Source organism: Pristiophorus japonicus, chromosome 17, assembly GCF_044704955.1.
Source record: "Pristiophorus japonicus isolate sPriJap1 chromosome 17, sPriJap1.hap1, whole genome shotgun sequence".
In the NCBI taxonomy this organism is placed as follows: Eukaryota; Metazoa; Chordata; class Chondrichthyes; family Pristiophoridae; genus Pristiophorus; species Pristiophorus japonicus.
The window spans coordinates 16,130,937-16,154,468 of NC_091993.1; the positions used below are offsets into that span (position 1 = coordinate 16,130,937).

At 44.6% G+C, this 23,532-nt stretch overlaps 1 protein-coding gene across 1 annotated transcript in view; it reads right to left on the reverse strand.

The window, feature by feature from the left end:
• tnfaip8l3 (tumor necrosis factor, alpha-induced protein 8-like 3) overlaps nucleotides 1-22,850 on the reverse strand; it is a 64,264-nt gene extending 41,414 nt beyond the window's left edge. The window contains exon 1 of the mRNA XM_070859321.1: nucleotides 22,685-22,850. Coding sequence (XP_070715422.1) covers nucleotides 22,685-22,730 — 46 coding nt within the window. The 5' untranslated portion in view covers nucleotides 22,731-22,850. The remainder of the gene's footprint in view (nucleotides 1-22,684) is intronic.
• Nucleotides 22,851-23,532: the final 682 nt, after the last annotated feature.

The window sequence follows — 23,532 nt, forward strand, 5'->3', positions numbered from 1 at the left end:
GTACAACAGATGTCCGTTCGGGATTCGCTCGGCCGCCGCGATCTTCCAACGAAATATGGAAAGCCTCCTCAAGTCAATTCCAGGAATGGTGGTTTTTCAGGACGACATCCTCATTACGGGTTACGATACTGAAGAACACCTCCACAACCTGGAGGAAGTGCTACACAGACTGGACCGGGTAGGTCTGCGACTGAAAAAGGCGAAGTGCGTCTTCCTAGCTCCAGAGATAGAATTCCTGGGGATGAGGGTAGCAGCAGACGGGATCAGCCCTACTACATCCAAGACGGAAGCGATCCAGAGAGCACCCAGACCCCGTAACACAACGGAGCTGCGTTCGTTCCTGGGGCTCCTGAACTATTTTGGTAACTTTCTTCCCAAATTGAGCACGCTGCTAGAGCCGCTACACGTGCTCCTACGCAAAGGTCGCGAATGGGTCTGGGGGGACAGCCAGGAAAGGATTTTTAATAGAGCACGCAATTTGTTATGTTCCAACAATCTGTTAACGCTATATGACCCATGTAAGAAACTTGTGTTAACGTGCGATGCGTCGTCCTATGATGTCGGGTGTGTGTTGCAGCATGTCAATGCCATGCGTCAGTTACAGCCGGTAGCTTATGCCTCCAGGAGTCTGTCCCAGGCAGAAAGGGGCTATGGGATGGTAGAAAAGGAGCCGCTCGCATGTGTATATGCGGTAAAGAAAATGCACCGGTACCTGTTTGGCAGGAAATTTGAGCTGGAGACAGATCACAAACCCCTAACGTCCCTTTTGGCCGACAACAAGGCCATAAATGCAAACGCATCGGCCCGCATACAGAGGTGGGCACTCACGTTAGCTGCCTATGACTACACAATTCGGCACAGAACGGGCACCGAAAACTGCGCCGATGCACTCAGCAGGCTCCCACTAGCCACCACTGAGGGGGCTACCGAGCATGGTGCTGAGATGGTCATGGCTATTGAAGCTTTCGGAAGCGAAGGCTCACCCGTGACAGCCCGTCAGATTAAAGTCTGGACAAATAGAGACCCGCTATTGTTTCTAGTCAAGAAATGTGTCCTGAATGGGGACTGGGCAGCCATGTACAGGGCATGCCCTGAGAAATTTAAACCATTTCACAGGCGCAAGGATGAACTCTCGATTCAGGTCGATTGCCTACTGTGGGGAAACCACGTAGTCATGCCCCAGATGGGCAGAGAGGTGTTCATCAGAGAACTCCACAATGGGCACCCGGGCATTGTCACGATGAAGGCAATTGCCAGGTCACACGTTTGGTGGCCAGGGATAGACGCAGATCTGGAACTTTGTGTTCGCAGGTGCAACACGTGTGCCCAGCTGGGCCATGCGCCCGGGGAAGCCCCCCTTAGCCCCTGGCCATGGCCCGCCAAGCCTTGGTCACGCATCCATGTGGACTACGCAGGCCCTTTCATGGGGAAAATGCTTTTGGTTGTAGTAGACGCCTACTCCAAATGGATCGAGTGTGACATTTTAAATTCAAGCACATCCTCTGCCACGGTAGAAAGTCTACGGGCAATGTTCGCCGCCCACGGTCTACCGGACATCTTGGTCAGCAACAATGGCCCATGCTTCACAAGCACTGAATTCCAGGACTTCATGGCAGGCAATGGAATTAACCATGTTAGAACGGCACCGTTGAAGCCGGCCTCAAACGGCCAGGCAGAACGAGCAGTGCAGATAATCAAACAGGGGATGCTCAGATTCCAAGGGGGTTCCCTACAAACCCGCTTATCACGCCTCCTGTTGGCTTATAGATCCCGACCACACTCGCTCACAGGGGTTCCACCCGCAGAGCTACTAATGAAAAGGACGCTCAAAACCCGATTATCCCTTCTCCACCCCACCATGAAAGAAATTGTCGAGAGCAGGCGCCAGTCACAATATCACTATCATGACAGGAATGCGAGGGCGTGATGTATTGATGTAAATGATCCTGTTTTTGTCCTCAACTACGCTGCAGGGCCCAAATGACTCGCAGGCACTGTGGTTGCCAAAGAGGGAAATAGGATTCTGGTAGTTAAACTTACCAATGGACAAATCTGCCACAAACATGTGGATCAAACAAAAAGGAGGTTCAGCAACCCCATAGAAGAAGCAGAGGAAGAACACGATATAGAGTTCACTCCACCACAGGTGACCGAACACCGGAACCAAAGGGAGGAGAGCCCAGTCACTGTGGGCAGTCCGGACAGGCCTGAGGCACTGCAAACAGCAGACACTCAGGCCAGCGCCCAACAACCAGAGCCCCAACTCAGGCGCTCTACAAGGGAGCGTAAACCATCAGAGAGACTCAACCTGTGATCCCAATAAGACTTTGGGGGGGAGGTAATGTCATGTATTCAACCAGCATTGTAACCCATGTATAAACTGATCTAAGTTGTACACCGTGAGAACACTGACCACTAGGTGGGAGACACTCCTAACCTGGACCTTCAGGTATAAAAGGGGAAGCTCCACCCACCTTCATCACTTGAGTGCTAAGGAATAAAGGACAGGTCACAAACTGACCTTCTCTCAAGCATGGGCCTCGTGTGCATTTATACTGTGTAGTAAGGACGTATCAGAAGGAAACTTGCAAAGCCTCCAGCGGATCAGTGCAAGTTTTTGGTCCATCACTAAATTCTACCAACAATTACTTTTGTTTTTACAGCCAGTGGTTACACTTCTGAAAAGTCCTGTGTTTCTCTAAAATGTGTTTAACTGTTGGTAATGTGTTTTATCGTCTCACTCCCATATCTGCTGTATACTCAGCTTTTATTATTGTGCTGGTAATTTTAAAGATTAAAAGAAGGTATTCACCTCAGGGCATCAACTCTTGCTGGGGCAAGATTCTACAAGTGACAGAAGCTGTCTGATATACTGTCTAAGTGACCATTCATCATGTGCGAGCCGAGAGAGGGAGACTGTCATTTTTCATTCTGCACTCATCAGCCTTTGATATTTCACCCATTATAGGTGATTGGGTGGAAAAATGGGCAGAAAACTCCATCCTGAGTGTCAATAGATTATTTGCTGGGGGGTCTAGAACCAGGGGTCACAGTCTCAGAATAAGGGGTCGGCCATTTAGGACTGAGATAAGGAAAATCTTTTTCACTCAGAGGGTGGTGAATCTTTGGAATTCACTATCCCAGAGGGCTGTGGTGGCTCGGTCTTTGAGTATATTCAAGACAGGGATCTATAGATTTTTGAATATTAAGGGAGTCAAGCGATATATAGTGCAGGAAAGTGGAGTTGAGGTAGAAGATCAGCCATGATCTTATTGAATGGCGGAGCAGGTTCAAGGGGCCGAACGGCCCACTCCTGCTCCTAATTATTTTGTTCTTATGATCTTGAGAGGCATCACCATTGACCAAAGCCAGGGCTAATTTCTATCACTCCCTAGCCCAGGGCTACTGGATATATTTGTAGCTTCCGAACTGCTGCCTTGGGCAAGAACATGGCCAATAGAATATAATGTGGAGGAATGTGAAGTTATCCACTTTGGTAGGAAAAATAGGAAAGCAGAAGTTTTTTTTAAAAAATGGTGAGAGATTGGAAAACGTTGGTGTTCAGGGGGACCTGGGTGTCCTTGTACAAGAATCACTGAAAGTTAACATGCAGGTACAGCAAGCACTTAAGAAAGCAAATGCTATGTTGGCCTTTATTACAAGAAGATCTGAATATAAGAGTAAAGACGTCTTACTGCAATTAAATAGGGCCCTGGTGAGACTGCACCTGGAGTATTGTGTACAGTTTTGGTCTCCTTACCTAAGGAAGGATATACTTGCCATAGAGAGAGTGCATCAGACTGATTCCTGGGATGGGGGATTGTCCTATGATGAGAGATTGAGTAGACTAGGCCTATATTCTCTAGCGTTTAGAAGAATGAGAGGTGATCTAATTTTACAGGGCTTGACAAGGTAAATGCAGGGAGGATGTTTCCTCTGGCTGGGGAGTCTAGAACCAGGGGTCACTGTCTCAGAAGGGGTTCGGCCATTTAGGACAGAGACGAGGAGAAATGTTTGGAATTCTCTGGGGGCTCAGTCGTGAATATCTTCATGACAGAGATCGATATATTTTTGGATATTAAGGGAATCAAGCGATATGGGGATAGTGCAGGAAAGTGGAGTTCTTATGTTCTATCTGAGATCAGCTAGCATAGCACAGGCATATCATGCCTGGGACCTTCCTTATCTGCATGGCTCTGTACTATCCCGGGCAGTATAATACCCAAACAACATCAGGAGATTTACAGTGTGATTGAATTTTACAGGCATCTGTGATGCATGTAGAAAATTTGTTGTATAAAAAAGGGGCTTATACTATACGTTTCCTAGTAGGAACACAACCATGGCAAGCAAAAGGTTCCCAATTGTTCCTATCAGATCAGCATTATAAGATGTTTCAGAATGAATTAATTGTGGCCCTAGCAAATATTTCCTTTAAAGGAGCGTACCCAATGATGTCACTGTGATAATGGACCTTTGTTGCAAGAGGTCCATGCACCCTTCATCTGAGAGAGTTAAAAAAAATGTAAAACATTTATTGAAATAAGAGCCTGACATGCGAACCAATAAACATTGCGGGTTTTGGGTGAAGAAACTACAGAATAAACCAATAGCAACGCTGCTTCTACAGTACTCTCACCCCTCTTAAACTCCTCAAGACAGTAGGCTCCCAATCACTCCAGCTAAATGCAGTAGATATTTAGCATGCGCCACTCGAACGGTGTCAATATTTAGCAAAAGGTGGCAATTAAATCTGACTGTCGCCGTTGCATCGGTTGGAACCTCAATGAACTCCAATATCAGGAATCTTAAATCAAGCAGAAGAGGAGATGTCAGCTCTGGAGAACATCACTGTCGAATACAATAGCAGATTTGCAGAATTGGAAAACCACATTGAATTTCTGATTCAACAGAAAGGTGAGTATCAAGCAATTTTGACAAATGGAGCCAATGACCATCTTTGGGATCCCAGAACGCGTAGAAAACAAAGAAATGCCATTTATTTTATGAACTGTGCTCTCAAACCCTGTTAAGATTTCCTTGCCACTCTGGACGCTAAGGCAATATGCATTTGCCATATCCTATCTCCCCACATGCCTGATGGAAACAGTCCTCAAGGCCCACTGAAGACTACTTGAACTTTAGCAAAGTCTTCAATAGGGTGCCCATTATCTGCCACAAATGTAAAACACCACATTAGCACTGTAGGATACTCTGGTTGTATTAGGCAAGGATTTGGTGCTAGCCACAGAAATACATTAATAAAAAAAATGATGATATCTCCATCCACTGATCTTTTTGTCAGCATGCTTCAGTAATGTGTTGGACTGCATGAACCAATTAAACAGATTTGTCTCTAAACTGCTAGCAGCTGGCACATTAATTAATTATTAATAATGGAACCTTGTTGCTAGAAAATGAGAGCTGACAGTAAAGCCAAGTTAACGATTGCCATGTTGCAGACCAATAGCGTCAATCTGGGAAGCTACATTGAAAATCTTTCATCTCCAATCTCACTCTTCCTGGTTAGACCATGAAAACAATCTTTGCAGCTTAAATTTCAAAGTTGTTCTGACACTAATTCGATATTTTGGAATTGCATTTAAGCTAAAAGCCAATAGTTTAATAGTTCATGGAGAGGACATCCTCCCCACTGAAAAATTAAATGCATTCTAGTGAAGAAAGGTATTTGAAAATCCAAAATCTATTCAGTTGTCCTAAACCTCTCCAGTCTCATGGCAGAAAACATGGAAATGAAATCCACTATATTTTTTTTTAGCTTTTTTAATGTTTTTGGTTGTCCATTCGAATCTTTACCACTGGTTCAGTGACTTTTATTTCAAAGTTTACAAAGTTGATTTTGCATCAAAATGCAATTGATGTGAAGCCCAAGTGGGATGAGATTTCCTCCTTTGGGGTTGTCTCATTGGAGATTACCTCATCATGGTGGTCTCATAGCCAATGCCAAGTCTTGAACTGATTCTGGTTTGGATTACTTTGTATTGCTCTGAATCTAAAAAGGTATCACTTTTTTTAAGGATTAGTATTATCAACAGAACTTAAGTCAAACCCTTTGAAATAATTACCATTAACCTTAACATCAATTTGTTTGTTTCTGTCATTTAAAAAAAGTAGAATTTTGTGTCGTGTGACATCATGGGGTAAGGAGGAGAATGCTCTCAAGAACTTACTGTATCTGGAGGTTGAAGTAACATGAACAACTAACCTAAAATAACCTTGTTTAGTGGCTTTGGGGGTCAAATCCCTCTTTTAATTAAAACAAAGAGAATGCCTGTGTCTCCCTGTAATTAATGACCTGTTAATGAAATTAATGATCTGCTTTGAAACATGTAATTTCTGAGAATGGGATTTTTGTCAATAAGTTGTTAAATAATGCTCAACCCAAGTGTTCTGCTCGACTCTGAGCTGAGCTTTAAGTCCCACCATCACCAAGACTGCCTACTTCTACCTCTGAAATGTTTCATGTCTAAGTTCCTACCTCACCCCCACTGGTGCTGAAACACATATCCTTGCTTTGTCACCTCCAGAGTCAATGATCTCCCAACCAGCCTCCAAAAACTAACCATCCATAAACTCCAATATCCTGGCCTGCACAACATCCTGCTCACCTAGCACCCATGTCCCTGCCGATCTTCATTGATTCTCTGAGCCTCAGTACATCAACTTCATAATGCTCATCCTCATCTACAAATCCCAACACAACCTCATTCCCTCCTACCTTAGCAACCTCCTCCAACCGTACATCCTTGCTTGCACTCTCTGCTCTTTCAGCTCTGGTCTACTGCTAACTCTGTGTCCCCTTTCTCGACACGTTACCATGGAGGGCAAAAGATTCAGCAATATTCCGTGTACAATCTAGAACTCTCTCCGATGGCATCTTGCACTAGGCCTGATTCCTAACTGTGAAATGCCTTGAGAAGATTTATCACATTAAAGGCGTTATATAAATGTAACTTTTTCTTGTGGATGCAGAAAAAAATAAACATTCTCTTGCTTTAATAGATGAATTTAATTCCCTTATCATCACTGGTCTTAATTTGGTCTTTTACACTGTCAGCCTCAATAATTCCTCAAAGCAATCCCCTCACACTGAAGTCAACATAGTTTAATATAAAACAAGGTCAGAAATATCCAATCACCAGCTTCATTGCCCCTTGGCTACAATTTTCCATTTCCTTTTTAGTCAATGTTGTATATCAGTCAGCCAATCTCAATTCAACAGGAGTTCACAAAGATGGCACTTGGCCAGAGAATTCGGTTTGACTAATTCTTTCTTCTGTATTTCAGCCAAATTACTTTGATTAATTATTGTCCAGCTCGAAGCCTGAAGCCCATGCTTTAACCAAACCTGCAAAGTGTTTGGATAGCTTTGGAATGATCTAAATTCAGAATCCAAAAGAGTCTAGCTTAGTTTCTTTAAAAGTGAATACATTTGAGGCAAATATTTAAGCGAATAGGAGTATAGGGCTTACTGATGACAGCAAAAGTATATCACTAAATGAAATGAAGCTCAATAACTCCCAGAAATTAGGGAATTACTGATGTACTTTTATCATACACCAATGTCCTAACATAGTGTATTTAATTTGTCCCAACATTGTAGGAGGTGTGAGCACAGAGCTGTGTGGTGACAATGTATGTCAGGGTCTGAGAGAGGAATGGGACTCCTTGCCCTAAATAGTAATTCTTCATATGATCCTATTCAGTAAATGTGAACTGGCTATTTGGCTGTGGGCAATGTCACAGCTAAGCCAAATACAGTCCTCACTTAATGCCCACAAGTATATTTTACAACATGTCTCACTGGATAGGAGTCTTTTCTGAACTTGAGATCAACTTAATTAGCATAAACCAAAGATCTTCTTGGTCTGCTTGTCTCAGTATCACAACAAATTGTGCATTATAGATTTTACTTATTTAAATTTAGTATTTCATAGTTTAGCTCAAAAAAACACACATTTATAAAATTTATTCATTCACGAGTATGGGCATTGCTGGCAAGGCTGACATTTATTGCGTATCCTTAATTGCCCGAGAAGGTGGTGATGAGCTGCCTTCTTGAACCGCTGCAGTCCGTGTGGTGAAGGGTACTCTCACAGTGGTATTAGGGAGTGAGTTCCAGTGCGTTGACCCAGTGACAATGAAGGAATGGCGATATATTTCCAAGTCAGGATGGTGTGTGACCTGGAGAGGAACTTGAAGGTGATGGTGTTCCCATGTGCCTGATGCTGTTGTCCTTCTAGGTGATAGAGGTCGCAGGTTTGGGAGGTGGTACTGAAGAAACCTTGGTGAGTTGCTGCAGTGCATCTTGTAGATCGTAAACACTGCAGTCACAGTGCGCCGGTGGTGGAGGCAGTCAATATTTGAGGTGATGGACGGGGTCCCAATCAAGCGGGCTGCTTTGTCCTGGATGGATGCGAGCTGCGAGAGTTGTTGGAGCTGCACTCGTCCAGGCAAGTAACATCATCGACAAGACCTTCCATTACTTTACTGATGATTGAGGTTGATGTGGCAATAATTGCCAGATTGGATTTCTCCTGCTTCTTGTGGACAGAACATATCTGAGCAATTTTCCACTTTGTCGGGTAGATGCCAGTGTTGTTGCTGTACTAGAACAGCTTGGCTAGAGGCACGGCTAGTTCTGTACCACAAGTCTTCAGCACTACAACCAGGATGTTATCGGGCCCATAGCCTATGCTGTATCCAGTGTGTTCAACCATTTCTTGATATTACATGGAGTGGCTTGAATTGGCTGAAGACTGGCTTCTGTGATGGTGGGGACCTCAGCAGGAAACCGAGATCGATCATCCACTCGGCACTTCTGACTGAAGATGGTTCCGAATGCTTCAAGTCTTGGCTTTTGCACTCACGTGCTGGGCTCTGCCATCGTTGAGGATGTGAATGCTCATGGAGCCTCCTCCTCTAGTTAGTTGTTTAATTGTCTGCCACCATTCACAACTGGATATATACAGTATCTAAACAAGTACACTGATGTATTCCATAGAGCATCAAAACGTCATGCTACAACTGATTGTCAGCAAGAAATAATGCTTTGGCTTCAGGCCGACACTCCATGTAGACTCCAGAATTTCTACACACCATAAGCACCAACTTCACTTGACTGCAGAGAAACACCTGAAGTAACTCTATATGAGTTAGCAAAGTCTTCTTATGAGGTACATTCATTTTAATTGATGGTTTTGGAATTTTAAACTAAAAATACTCTAATCAATAATCCATTGTCTGAAATGGGTAGAATCTGGTGAAATGCATCATTTACACAACTTGTGAGCCTGTCCAATAGATTCTCAGTGCTGGAGGTGGATAATGTAAAGTCCTCTCCCCTCAGTACAGATTCACACGAGGCATGTAGTGAAGTCAAGCTCACTCTGGACCTGAACCTTTATTTCACAGCTCTGGAATGCTGCACTTGTCCTGAAATACCTGTCTCTTGCAAGTGCACCCCCGGTGGTAAGGTATGCTGGTGGTTACAGGTCATATCTTATTACAGTCATGTATAGCATGTTAGGATACAGTTATATATAATAATGTAAGATACATGACATCACCCTCCCCCAAGATCTTATTGTCTTTATAGGTTCAGTCTCTCAGGTGGTCTACGTTCTCGCGTGGAGCGTCTGAGTTGTGGTTCAGTTGTTTGCCTTGGTGTCTGTTTTTCTTTGGGTGTGGTTGCTGGTATCTCGCCTGGGCTGTCTGTTTCGATTGGTGTGATTGTTGTTGACTCGCCTGGGCTGTCTGTTGGGATTGCCCTTTCCTCAGGTTGTTCCCTCTGTCTGTCCACCAGGTGTGGTGCGAGTTCCACATTGTAGTCTGCCTCTGGTTCCGCAGTGTTGTTGGTAAATCTGCTTTTGACTTGGTCTACATGCCTCCGGCAGGTTTTGCCATTGTCCATTGGTACTACCAGTAGCCTGTTTCCTTCCTTGCCCGTTACTGTTCCTGCAAGCCATTTGGGACCCCTGCCATAGTTTAGTACAAACACTTTGTCCTCTATCTCATTCCATCTCCCCCTCGAATTTCTGTCATGCTACTCAGTCAGCTTATGGCACTTTGCCTCAACGATTTTGTGCATGTTTGGGAGGATTAATGAGAGCCTTGTTTTTAAAGTCCTTTTCATCAACAGTTGCGCGGGGGGGATCCCAGTCAGTGACTGCGGACGTGATCTGTATGCCAGCAGCAGTCGCGACAGGCGACCCTGCAGCGTGGGACCTTGGATTTTAAGCATGCCTTGTTTAATGATTTGCACTGCTCTCTTCGCCTGGCCGTTGGAGGCCGGCTTGAACGGTGCTGTCTTGACGTGATTTATGCCGTGGTCAATTATAAAGTCTTGGAATTCTGCGCTGGTGAAGCACGGACCATTGTCACTGACCAATATGTCAGGGATTCCGTGCGTTGCAAACATGGTTGCGAGGCTCTCCACAGTGGTGGAAGTTGTGTTCGAGTTTAAAATGGTGCATTCGATCCACTTTGAAAATGCATTGACAACTACAAGGAACATTTTGCCCATGAATGGGCCCGCATAATCTACGTGCACCCGCGACCACGGTTTGGTAGGCCAGGGGCTCAGTGGAGCCTCCCTGGGGGCATTGCTGAGTTGGGCACAAATGGTGCACCTTCGGACACAGAGCTCCAAGTCCGCGTCAATACCAGGCCACCAGACGTGGGATCTGGCTATGGCCTTCATGAGAACGATCCCTGGGTGCTCGCGGTGGAGCTCCCGGACAAATGCCTCTCTGCCTCGTAGAGGCATGACTACTCGGCTGCCCCACATCAGGCAGTCTGCTTGTAGTGATAGCTCATGCATGCGCCTGTGAAAGGATTTTAATTCCTCGGGCAGGCATCGCGAGCCTCTGCCCAGTCACCGGTTAGGACACATCTTTTTACTAAGGATAATGTGGGGTCGCTGGCCGTCCAGGCTCTGATTTGGCGAGCCGTCATGGGCGAACCTGTGGACTCAAAGGCATTGATTGCCATGACTCTCTCACAGTCCTGTTCGTCAGACCATTCCGTGGTCGCCAGGGGTAGCCTGCTGAGCGCGTCAGCACAGTTGTCTGTGCCTGGTCTGTGCTTTATGGTATAGTCGTAGGACGCCAGCATGAGTGCCCACCGTTGAATTCGCGCCGAGGTGTTGGCGTTTATTGCCTTGCTCTCGGATAGGAGGGACGTGAGGGGCTTGTGGTCAGTTTCTAACGCAAACTTGGCCCCGAAAAGGTATTGGTGCATCTTTTTGACACCGTATACGCACAAAGCGCCTCCTTTTCTACCATTCCGTACCCGCGCTCCACCCGCAAAAGTGACCTGGAGGCATAAGCTATGGGTTGTAATTTGCTCGCACTATTGACATGTTGCAAAACGCACCCGACCCCATACGCTGACGCATCGCATGTGAGAACTAGCTTTTTACCTGGATCAAAAAAAGTCAAAACACTGTTGGAACACAGAAGGTTGCATGCCTTATTGAAGGCGCGTTCCTGGGCGTCCCCCCAAAACCAATCGCACCCCTTACTGAGTAGCATGTGGAGAGGCTCCAGCAACGTGCTTAAGTTCTGCATAAAGTTCCCAAAGTAATTGAGTAGCCAGAGAAAGGCGCGCAGTTCTGAGACATTCCGGGGCCTGGGTGCCAGGCGAATTGCTTCTGTTTTGGACTCTGTTGGGCGGATTCCATCAGCGGCAATCCTTCTGCCCAAAAATTCAACCTTGGGTGCGAGAAACAGGCACTTGGATTTCTTGACTCATAGGCCTACCCGATCCAACTGCTTTAGTACTTCCTCCAAATTACGGAGATCGGAGTCGGTGTCCCTGCCCGTGATAAGTATGTCATCTTGAAATACAACCATCCCCGGAATGGACTTGAGCAGACTCTCCATGTTGCGCTGGAATATGGCAGCTGCCGACCTGATGCCAAATGGGCATCGATTGTACAAGAAAAGGCCTCGATGTGTGTTGATGGTGGTGAGTAGCTTGGATTCCTCGGTCAATCCTTGCGTCATATACGCAGATGTGCGGTCTAATTTTCAGAAAAGTTTACCTCCAGCCAATGTGGCAAATAAGTCCTCCGCTCTGGGCAGCGGGTACTGGTCCTGTAGGGAGACTCTGTTTATGGTAGATTTGTAGTCCCCACAGATTCGTACGGATCCATCAGGCTTCATGACTGGGACGATGGGACTTGCCCAGTCGCTAAATTCCACAGGTGATATAATGCCTTCCTGCAGAAGCCTGTCTAGTTCGTGTTCAATCTTTTCCCTCATCACATAGGGTACAGCTCTGGCCTTGTGATGGACTGGTCTAGCATCCTGTGTGATGTAGATTTTGACTTTGGCCCCTTTGAAAGTGCCCACACCTGGCTGAAAGAGATGTTCAAATCGCTTTATAACTGTTGAGCAGGAGGTCCATTCCTCTAATGGCATGGCATGGACGTCATCCCATTTCCAGTTTAGTTTTGCCAGCCAGCTTCCCCCCAGCAGTGCTGGGGGGTCTCCGGGGACAATCCACAGGGGAAGTCGGTTCACTGTCCCTTTGTGTGTGACAGAGAGCATGGCGCTGCCGAGGACTGGTACAATTTCTTTGGTATAGGTCCTTAGTTTGGTGTCGACCCTTGTGAGTTTTGGTCTGTCTCTTTTATGCGGCCACAGTTGTTCAAATTGTTGAGCGCCCATGAGAGATTGACTCGCTCCCGTATCCAGCTCCATGTTGACAGATATCCCATTGAGTAGGACCCTCATCATTATAGGAGGCATCCTGTTGTAGGAGCAGCAGCCATTGATCATGGTGTCCCGGGTACTGTCCCCACCATCTTCTGGTCCGCTTTCCGACCCATCCGATTCGTATACCAGCCGAGCTGCCATTTTCTTGCACATACGGGCCAAATGCCCTGTATATTCACAATTTCTGCAAACAGCCTGCTGAAATCGACATCCCCTTGACGAGTGCCCACCCCCACACCTCCAGCACAGACCTGTTCCATTGTTCAAAGTGTTCCCAAAGAATGAGCTGCGTCTGGCTGATCTCTCTTGAGCTTCTCTCAGTTTGTAGTTGATTGCTCACATTGTGGGTTGATGAGGTGTGAACGGGCGTTCCTGTGGCCCTTGATGGCTTCTGCTTGCTGTCGAGAGCCTGTTCTCCCAGTTTTGTCTGTGTGTGGAGGTAGCAGCTTGTTTAGTGCTGTGAACTTCTTGTTCTGATATTTCATTAGTTGTCGTACCTGCATTGTAAATCAACCTTGTTTCTTCTTCCCCTACCAAGAATGTCTGTGCAACCAGTGCTGCTGCCTCTAAGGTCAGGTTCTTGGTCTCTTTGAGCTTTCGGAATTTGCCTGCGTGGCCTATTCCTTCAATGAAAAAGTCTCTCAGCATTTCTCTCCTCAGTTCATTGGAGAACTCACATAACTAGCCAACCTCCGAAGTTCCACCGCGAAGTCGGGTATGCTCTGGCCCACACAGCGTCTGTAGTTGTAGAACCCTGTGTCTGGCCATGTGTAGGCTGCTCGCTGGCTTCAGGTGGTCTCTTACCAGTGTGCTCAATTCTTCAAACGACTTGCTTGCTGGTTTCTTGGGTGCCAACAGATCCTTCATTAAAGCGTATGTTTTCGAGCCACAGCTGGTCAAGTGATGGGCTCTTCTCTTGTCTGCCTTATCGTCGCCTAACCAGTCTTTGGTTACAAAGCTTTGCTGGAGCCTTTCTATAAAGTCCTCCCAATTGTCTCCCGCATTGTATTTTTTATCCCATCCTCGTCGCCACAGTAAAGTCCTGTCCCCTCAGTACAGATTCACACGAGGCTTGTAGTGAAGTCAAGGTCACTCTGGACCTGCACCTTTATTTCACAGCTCTGGAATGCTGCACTTGCCTGAGACCTGTCCTTATATACCTGTCTCTTGCAAGTGCACCCCTGATGGTAAGGTATGCTGGTGGTTACAGGTCATATCTTACTACAGTCATGTATAGCATGTTAGGATACAGTTATATATAATAATGTAAGATACATGACAGATAAAACATGACATTACTTGAGAGGGAAATCAGGAGTACAACCATGAGACCAGGCAGTGAGTGGTTATCCAGAAGAAAATGAGTGAAAATAGCAAAAATAGTTCTAAGGAACTCTTTATTTAAGAGAGTAGATAGCTTTCTTGCAAAATTCACCGCGTCTTGAATTGCATGTTTTTCCCTCAGAAAGCAGAGATTGGGACTTAACTGAGCAAGTGAAAAATATTCAGTAAAGAAAGGGCAAGTAGCTAGAGATCAAGGTTTGTGTGTAGGGAAGAGCGTGCTGAAGGTCCTTCAAGGGGTCTTTCAGGTGAAAGATAAATGAGAGGATCTCCAAGGTAGAAATGTCAGCATTTCTCCCCACGCTAAGTGCTGAAATCGTATGGAGAGGTCGAAGGGCAGGTCAGAGCGTCACTTGCAAAATGGTGCATGAAAAACGGCTTCACCTTCCTGGGACATTGATTACTTCTGGGGCAAGGGAAGATTATACAAATGAAATGGTCTTTAGCTAAACGGATGCGGTACCTATATCCTAGTAAATAGGATAAATAGGGCAGTCTTTAAATGCTCAGGAATGGAACAGGACAGGGAGACCTATAAAGGTAGATTGTGAAATGTGAGCAAATTGATGAGATGCTAAAAAAAGAACACAAGAACAATATACCTTCAACCATAAAATAGAACAGCAACAAGTCAAATATGTCAGAAGCAAGCAAGGTGTATAGGGAGACGTTGGACCATGAAGAATTGATCATAATTTTAAATTAAGGACAACGAGAAAATTCATTAATTCTTTTTCAATTAAAAGCCAATAGACATGTGTAATAGACTATCAGCAAAGGGACATTGGAACAAGAAACTATGATAGAGGAATCAGCACATTCCTGTCAGCAAATAAGATTCAGAGTTATTAGATTTAGAAATACATCAATGTAATCTTATGAGAAGTGGGATGGGTCGAGTAGGTGGTCTACTCCCACCTTCAAATTGTGGCTATGTTACTATGTCTAGACTGAAAATACTTCTGCTATTATGCGGTACTTAATGTATCCTGGAATAACTGGGTGGCACAATGAAGGAACAGGGGGAGGCCACTTAGCCCCTCAAGCCTGTTCATAGAAGCATAGATAATAGGTGCAGGAGTAGGCCATTCGGCCCTTCGAGCCTGCACCACCATTCAATAAGATCATGACTGATTTGCCCACTTTTGCCCTATATCCCGTAATACTTTTGGTTAAAAAAAATCTAGCAATCTCAGATTTAAAATTAACTATTGATCTAGCATCAATTGCTGTTTGTGGAAGAGAGTTCCAAACTTTGACCACCCTTTCCTCATTTCACTCCTGAAAAGTCTGGCTCTAATTTTTAGACTATGTCCCCTATTCCTAGACTCCCCAACCAGCAGAAATAATTTTGCTCTATCTACCCTATTTGTTCCCCTTAATATCTTGAAAACTTCAATCAAATCACCCTTAACTTTCTAAATTCTAGGTAATGCAACCCTCATTTCTGTAATCTCTCCTTCTAATTTAACCCTTGGAATCCGGGTATCATTCTGGTAAACCTACGCTGCACTCCCTCTAATTCCAATATATCCTTCCTAAAGTGTGGAGCCCAGAACTGCTCACAGTGCTCCAGGTGTGGTCTAACCAGGGCTTTGTATAGCTGCAGCTTAACAGTGGACTTACATACCGTTCTCTCATGTCTACTACATTATAGTCAAGCAAATTGAAAAGATGAAAGCCTCTTCTCTTTTAACAGCTGTGAGGTTGAAATATTAAATGTGCTTGGGTAATATCAACTGAGTTCCTAGTAGGCACTGGTCCACAATACTTCATAATTCAACCAGAAATTGGCAACCTTGCTCAGACAGACCATAAAGATGGTTATTATTGGAAATGGAACAGCTGATTAGTGCAGTAGGGAGGGGAGTACTCTTCTGAGATTTATGGTTAGGCACATTGGCAGGACAAAGTAGATTTATGTGGTACCTAACTATAATGTACTTGATAAGGGAGCATTGATCCTGACACAATGCTGACAGTGGGTGTTAAAACAGAACATTTGCCTTGAACAACATGAAAATTCATCAGGTAATTTAAAAAAAATTGTCGTATCTCATAGGTGCCGGTGTGATATATTGTCAAAAAAGGTGTATTCTTTCTATTCTATTCTCCTATTTCATCGTGTACATCCCAATGTGACAGTGGTAAAACTCAGAATCCAACTGCACAAACATCATAAGTATGTGTCTGTGCATGCATGGTGCCACTGACTTTTGAAGTAAACAGTGACACACAATGTGCTGCTTTCACTTGGATACACTTATACTAAATAGACGAAGAGTGAATGTGGACCTGATTTCATGCCTGTAGGTAGATAGGGCAATTTGACTATCTATCGTAATGTTGTGAAATGCATTAGTTTCTGGGCGTTATATTAAAAGGCAGCTTTTAGTTGGAGCCAATATTGCACTGCCCCATCACTGAGCCACCTACATCGGTGGGTCTCGATGGACACAGAGCAGCTCAGTAAGTGAATGAGGTGGGCTGTTTGGTCCCAGTATTCAAACGTGTCAAAGGGCTTCTTCAAATTGGGATCTTTAATTGCTTTGATATTGCCCTTAGGGTTAGGGTTAGCCTAACCCAAACCCTAGGGGCAGGCTAATGCCAGTGGCAGACGAGTCACACACAGGTGACACCAACACCAAACTAAACTTGACAGATTTGCAGAAAGGAAGACCACTTTCATTGGTAAATTTATCCTCATGTTGCTTGGGAGAAATCTAAAAGCAGCTTTTATTCTCCATCTGAACAGGACCTAAGTTCAACATGCACCTAAACATGGCACCGCTGACAGTGTCGCACTCCTTGACTGATGGTCTAGATTCTGAACTCAAGTCCTGGTGTGGGGTTCATCACCATAACCTAGAGGCAAGGGTGCTGTTAACATGGCTGTAATGTACTTGCTTCATAGATTCTTTCCTTAAGAATTCATTGCAACAGATTGCTGTTAAGAACGAGTTGGTTTATTAACAAAGGTTTAACAATCACATTACACATTACCAGTTTATCCACAAGGCTCACAACTGCATACCTCACCGTGGATGACCTGGACTCAATTTACTGGGGCTTTATTGAGTCTTGTGAACATCATGTGACTGGCTGAGCCACTCACAATGCGACAGCTCTACAAACCTGTGAGCATACCCACAGGCACATAAATAACAATGGCCAAGCTGGCACACATTCATTGCAATGACATAAATCACATTGAACACCTTGGAATCATTTAAGAACAAATTAGATACTGCAATGGGGATTCACAGGGTTCATCTGCATGGAAGGGCTGCACGACCTTCCTCAACTGCATTTAACTTGTGATCTTGATCATTGCTTCACTTGCGTGTCTTCTTGCCATAATGAAAATCATGCCAGGATCTTCCCTCAACCAAAAAATAATGTTTTCTGACACTTTTTCATGTAATCAGAGCCCCTTTAAGCCAATGAGTTATAATGTACAAAATATTTACACTGCACTATGGTTACATAAAGTCAAACCAACTACAACCATGGCTTCAGATGTTTCCGCTGAAACAGAGCAATTTGTTTATGAACAATTAAATCCCTAGAAATCTGAAAGAGATAAAGCACATGGTTTATGGGCACCATGCATCACCACTGGAATTTATTTTTGTTTAACGTTTCCACAAATCTAAAATACCACAGGACAGAGCTGGGATCTGAGCAATAAATTACTTGCGATGTGATGCATTAATACAGTATGGAGCCTGCAGAGCCCATCTGTATTGTGGTCTGATTGTTCCCTAATCTTCTAATCATCGCATTTCCCTATTTTATACTCACAACAAGTTTTTTTCCAGTCAGATTAGCAACTGGAGGAAAATACATCCCATTGCCTATTCATGCTGCAGAACTGCTTCCGGGGATGTTTCTGAATTCATCCCATTTACACCACGGGGTGGAACACCAGTGATCGGACGTCTCAAAGTGCTTTACAGCCCCTGTAGTACTTTTTGAAGTGTAGTCACTGTTGTAATGTAGGAAACGCGGCAGCCGATTTGCACATAGCAAGTTCCCACAAACAGCAATGTGATAATGACCAGATAATCTGTTTTTTTGTTATGTTGATTGAGGGATAAATATTGACCAGGACACCAATAGTGCCATGGGATCTTTTACGTCCACTTGAGAGTGCAGATGGAGCCTCGGTTTAATGTCGCATCAAGAAGGCGGCACCTCCGACAGTGCAGCACTCCCTCAGTACTGCACTGAGGTGTCAGCCTAGATTTATATGTTCAAGTCTCTGGAACATAAGAACATAAGAAATAGGAACAGGAGTAGGCCATGCGTCCCCTTGAGCCTGCTCTGCCATTTAATACGATCATGGCTGATCCGATCATGGACTCAGCTCCACTTCCCTGCCCGCTCCCCATAACCCCTTATTCCCTTATCGATTAAGAAACTGTCTATCTCTGTCTTAAATTTATCCAATGTCCCAGCTTCAACAGCTCTCTGAGGCAGTGAATTCCACAGATTTACAACCCTCAGAAGAAATTCCGCCTCATCTCAGTTTTAAATGGGCAGCCCCTTATTCTAAGATTATACCCCCTAGTTCTAGTCTCCCCTACCAGTGGAAACATCCTCTCTGCATCCATCTTGTCGAATCCCCTCAAAATCTTATACATTTCGATAAGATCGCCTCTCATTGTTCTGAATTCCAATGAGTAGAGGCCCAACCGCCTCAACCTTTCCTCATAAGTCAACCCCCTCATCTCCAGAATCAACCTAGTGAATTGCCTCCAAAGCAAGTGCATCCTTTCTTAAATATGGAAACCAAAACTGTATGCAGTATTTCAGGTGTGGCCTCACCAATAACTGTAGCAAGACTTCCTTGCTTTTATACTCCATCCCTTTGCAATAAAGGCCAGGATTCCATTGGCCTTCCTGATCACTTGCTTTATCTGCATACTAACCTTTTGTGTTTCATGCACGTACCCCCAGGTCCCGCTGTACTGCAGCACTTTGCAATTTTTCTCCATTTAAATAATAACTTGCTCTTTGATTTTTTTTCTGCCAAAGTGCATAACCTCACACTTTCCAACATTATACTCCATCTGCCAAATTCTTGCCCACTCACTTAGCCTGTCTATGTCCTTTTGCAGATTTGTTGTGTCCTCCTCACACATTGATTTTCCTCCCGTCTTTGGATCATCAGCAAACTTGGCTTCATTACACTCGGTCCCTTCTTCCAAGTCATTAATATAGATTGTAAATAGTTGGGGTCCCAGCAATGATTCCTGCTGCACTCCATTAGTTACTGACTGCCAACCCGAGAATGAACCATTTATCCCTACTCTCTGTTTTCTGTTAGATAGCCAATCCTCTATCCACGCTAATATATTAACTCCAACCCCGTGAACTTTTATCTTGTGCAGTAATCTTTTATGTGGCACCTTGTCAAATGCCTTCTGGAAGTCCAAATACAGCACATCCACTGGTTCCCCTTTATCCACTCTGATGGTTACATCCTCAAGTGAGGCTTGAACCCACAACCTTCTGACTCAGAGGCGAGAGTGCTCCCCACTGAGCCACAGCTGACACCGTCGGAAGGAAGACAAATATTTAGCACGTGTGGTTGATCTAAGGTTGTGCTGTCAAATTGCTGGTTTGTGTCAGCTGTGGCTCAGTGGGGAGCATTCTCGCCTCTGAGTCAGAAGATTGTGGGTTCAAGTTCCACTCCAGGGACTTGAGCACAAAACCCAGGCTGACACTTCATTGCACTCCTGACAGAGTTGAAGGTGCCGTCTTTCAGATAAGACATTAGGTGGACGTAAAAGATTTCATGGCACTATTTCGAAGAAAAGTAGGGTATTCTCCCTGGTGTCCTAACTACTATTGATCCCTCAACCAACATCACTAAAACAGATTATCTGGCCATTATCACATTGCTGTTTGTGGGGCTTTGCGGTGCACATATTGACTGCCACGTTTCCTACATTACAACTTATCATGTAATTCATTGTCAGTAAAGCGCATTTGGACATTCTGAAGTTGTGAAAGCATTATATAAATGCAAATTTCTATTTTATTCAGTTTTTCTGGAAGATGGTGCTGCAGCCGGGATAAAAAGGTGGCATCCAGTGTTGTCAGTGGTGGCAGTTTAACCATTCCTACTCGTGACATCTTCGCTCCTCGAAACAGGTGCTGCTTCCCATCTCCTGAGGCAGGGGCACCACCTCTTTCATATTACACTGCTTCCTCCAAGTGCGATAATATAAATAGTACAGAAGAAAGTGCAGCCCATTCACACCAGGATGACATGAATTACCCAAGCTGAACTTGTTCTTGTTGACATGAGTTTGTAAATGCTACAACAACTCGCATTTATATAGCGCCTTTTTAATGTAGTTACAAAAAAACAGTTCCTGGATGCTTCACAGGAGCCTTATCTGACAAAACAATGTCACCCAGCTACATAAAGAGATATTAGGACAAGTGACCAAAAGCTTGGTCAAAGAGGTAGGTGTTAAGGAGTGACTTAAAAGGAGGAAAAAAAGAGAGGCGGAGAGGGTTAGGGAGGGAATTCTAGAGTTTAGAGCCTAGGAAGCTGAAGGCACGGCCACAGATCCAGATCCCCCCATACCAGCTCACTTTTCAGGAACTTCTATTGCAGGATGTGTCTGCACTTTACAGCACAAACGCCTCAAGGCTCAGCGAACGGGCTATGGTAGATCAATGATAATGCGAGCCTCCGAATCTGACATGAGGTTATAAAGGAGCTGGTTTAATTAAAATAAATGAAGGGGACTGGAATTGACATGCTATTTACCAAATGGGTCTCCGCATTAAACAGCAAGAGCCCCAGCAGGCGACCCAGAGGTAAAAGAAGGAAGCAAATGTGCTTCCTCGCCCCCTGGCCAGGAGTGCAAAGATCACAAGTTTGAGTCAGACTGCCATGGCAGATTTCCGTGCAGCAGAAAGTGTCAATTGTCACCCAGCTTGGCCACGCCAGCTAGGGCTCTGTGGCTGAGGTCCAGCTGGTAGAAATCTGGCATCAGGAATGCCAGGGTTTTTTTTTTACTGTGGACGGAGATAGCAGAAATAACAACACTTTACAGTGGCAATTTTCTGTTTTGTTTTTCTCATGAATCAGAGAGAAAAATACAACACAATAGCAAAAAATACTGTGGATGCTGGAATCTGAAATGCTGGAAATCTCAGTGGGTCAAACAGCATCGGTGGAGAGAAACCGGCTGAGATTTCCAGGAGAATCATAGGCAGTCCCTCGAATCGAGGATGACTTGCTTCCACGTCAAAAAGTTCACAGGTGTTTCAATGTGGGACCTAAAATTCCAGGTCCGAACTAAATCCTGAAGGGTGGAAGATACCTGTGCTTGGATTTTTTTTTAACGTGGGGTGACCGTTGCACACCAGCCACCACCACGGGCTTGACAGAGCTAGGTCTTGGCCCAGTAGCAAGGATTAACCAAGACGACTGGAAACCAGCTCTGCTGCACGGACCTGGAAGAATAGAACACATGGAAATGTCTGAGATGGTTGCCTGCCCGGTACAGCAGGTGTTAATGGCTGAACACAGTTACTCATTCGTTACAAAGGCAGGAAATCCTGCTATTTGTCAAAAGGAAGCAGCACATTTTCAGATGGGCATTAAAGCAGAGTGGAACGCTTCCCAACATTTGCAACTTCCTAAAAAAAAAGGATTAGTTTATTGTGATTATATAGATTATTGTGTTTCCTGGTGACTTCCTCCTCCGCACAAAGTGTGGACATGTCCATCACTTCCTGGTTGCTTCGTTCTGACGAAGGGTCATCGACCTGAAGCGTTAACTCTCTTTTTTCTTTCCACAGATGCTGCCTGACCCGCTGAGATGTCCAGCCTTTTTTGTTTTTGACTTCCTTAGTGCTGTCCAGCCAAGAGCCGCTCGACTTGCTTGGCAATACAGAAGTTTTATTCTGAAGCGGTGCTGTGAATCGAGAACTGGAACATACTATTCGGCCAAACTTGGCCTGTGATGTAAAGGCACAGAACGGTTTAACGCAGCTGTTGAACAGATTCTGTCTTTTATCGTTTGGTTGAGAGAATTCAATAGCAGTGAAAAGGGAATAAGTTTTATTTTTCCAACTCCTGGAGAAATTGGAGTTTTTCCAATTTAAGACGTTAATTCGAAAAGTAGCTATAACTTTAAAGTCTCTCAACACATATCGATTGATCCCTCTTACAGTGAGTTTATCCAGACTCTCTGTGTTTGGCTTGTCAGAAAGACACTCACTCAGAACAGCGTAAAATGCTAATCACAAGTTGAAAAATGAAAAGCACAAATAATGGACTCCTCGGGAAGTGAGTTTCATGCTGAAAGCTTCCTCTGAAGGAGCTGGGTGCATTTTTCTAAGTATTCTTCTGTTACGTTAGAAACGTCAGTGGTATACATTTTACTTCATGAAGCAAATAAGGGAATAAGACAGAATGCTTATTGAAAGGAGTCTTTGATGTGATCTCATGACTAGCCATGCAACAGGTACTGCACAGGGTCACTAACACCTAATAAGATTTCAATAGTTTCATGAAAATGATATAAAGTCCTTTTTCAAGAGAACACACACAAAAATAAACTTCTTACCCGGGGAAAAGTCTCCTTCACTCAGCTCCCCAGATTCCGAATCCATTTTTTATTCTGGATTTTCTCAGTGACTGGCTACTGCTTGAAGTGAGCGCTTCAGCCCCAGTGCCTGCTGCAGGCAGATAGCACAGGAGACAGAACCACCGCTGAAAGTTCGAAGCAGACTGATCCTAAAGTGAGTCAGCTCTGGGCTCTCTTGCCCTCCCAGCTCTGCCTCATCATCTCTGCTATTTTTTTTAAACACACCACAGAGACTGGGCTGCTGGGTGATTGGCTGTGGCGTGTGACAAGACCATTCTCTGAAGGGACGGCTCGGTGCAGAGGGAACTATTCTGAAGAGCAGAACTGCTTAAGGTCCTCTTACACGGGCTATATAACAAAAAAAACATAAGCATTCTAATGATTAAGCACGTGCTCAAAGGAATCGCACATTGAGAATTCAAGCTGACTAAATGATTAATAAAGTGATAGACTTGGGAATCCAGCTGTTCCCTGGATTAGTTCAGTGTTCTGTGCTAACAGCTAACAGCTTTAGTCATAGTTCCTCACAAGCCTTTGCAATAACACTGGAATTATTGTGAGTGGGATTCTGTCCTTTTTTGCAAAATGTCTATTCATATTTAATAACAACAGACATGTTGCTTGCCCAGCGACGGTGTAACAAGGTTCTGGGGAAGAGGTGAGATTCTGGCGTGGTTTAGATTGAAGGACAGGAGTCAGGTCGGTATATAAACCCCATCGATGTCTGATTTTTCTATTCAATTCGACTAAACCACAAAAAAATTGGCACACTGCTTTGTTTCACTGAACTCCTCTGAAGAAGAAAAAAAGCTGTACGTGTGAGTCAC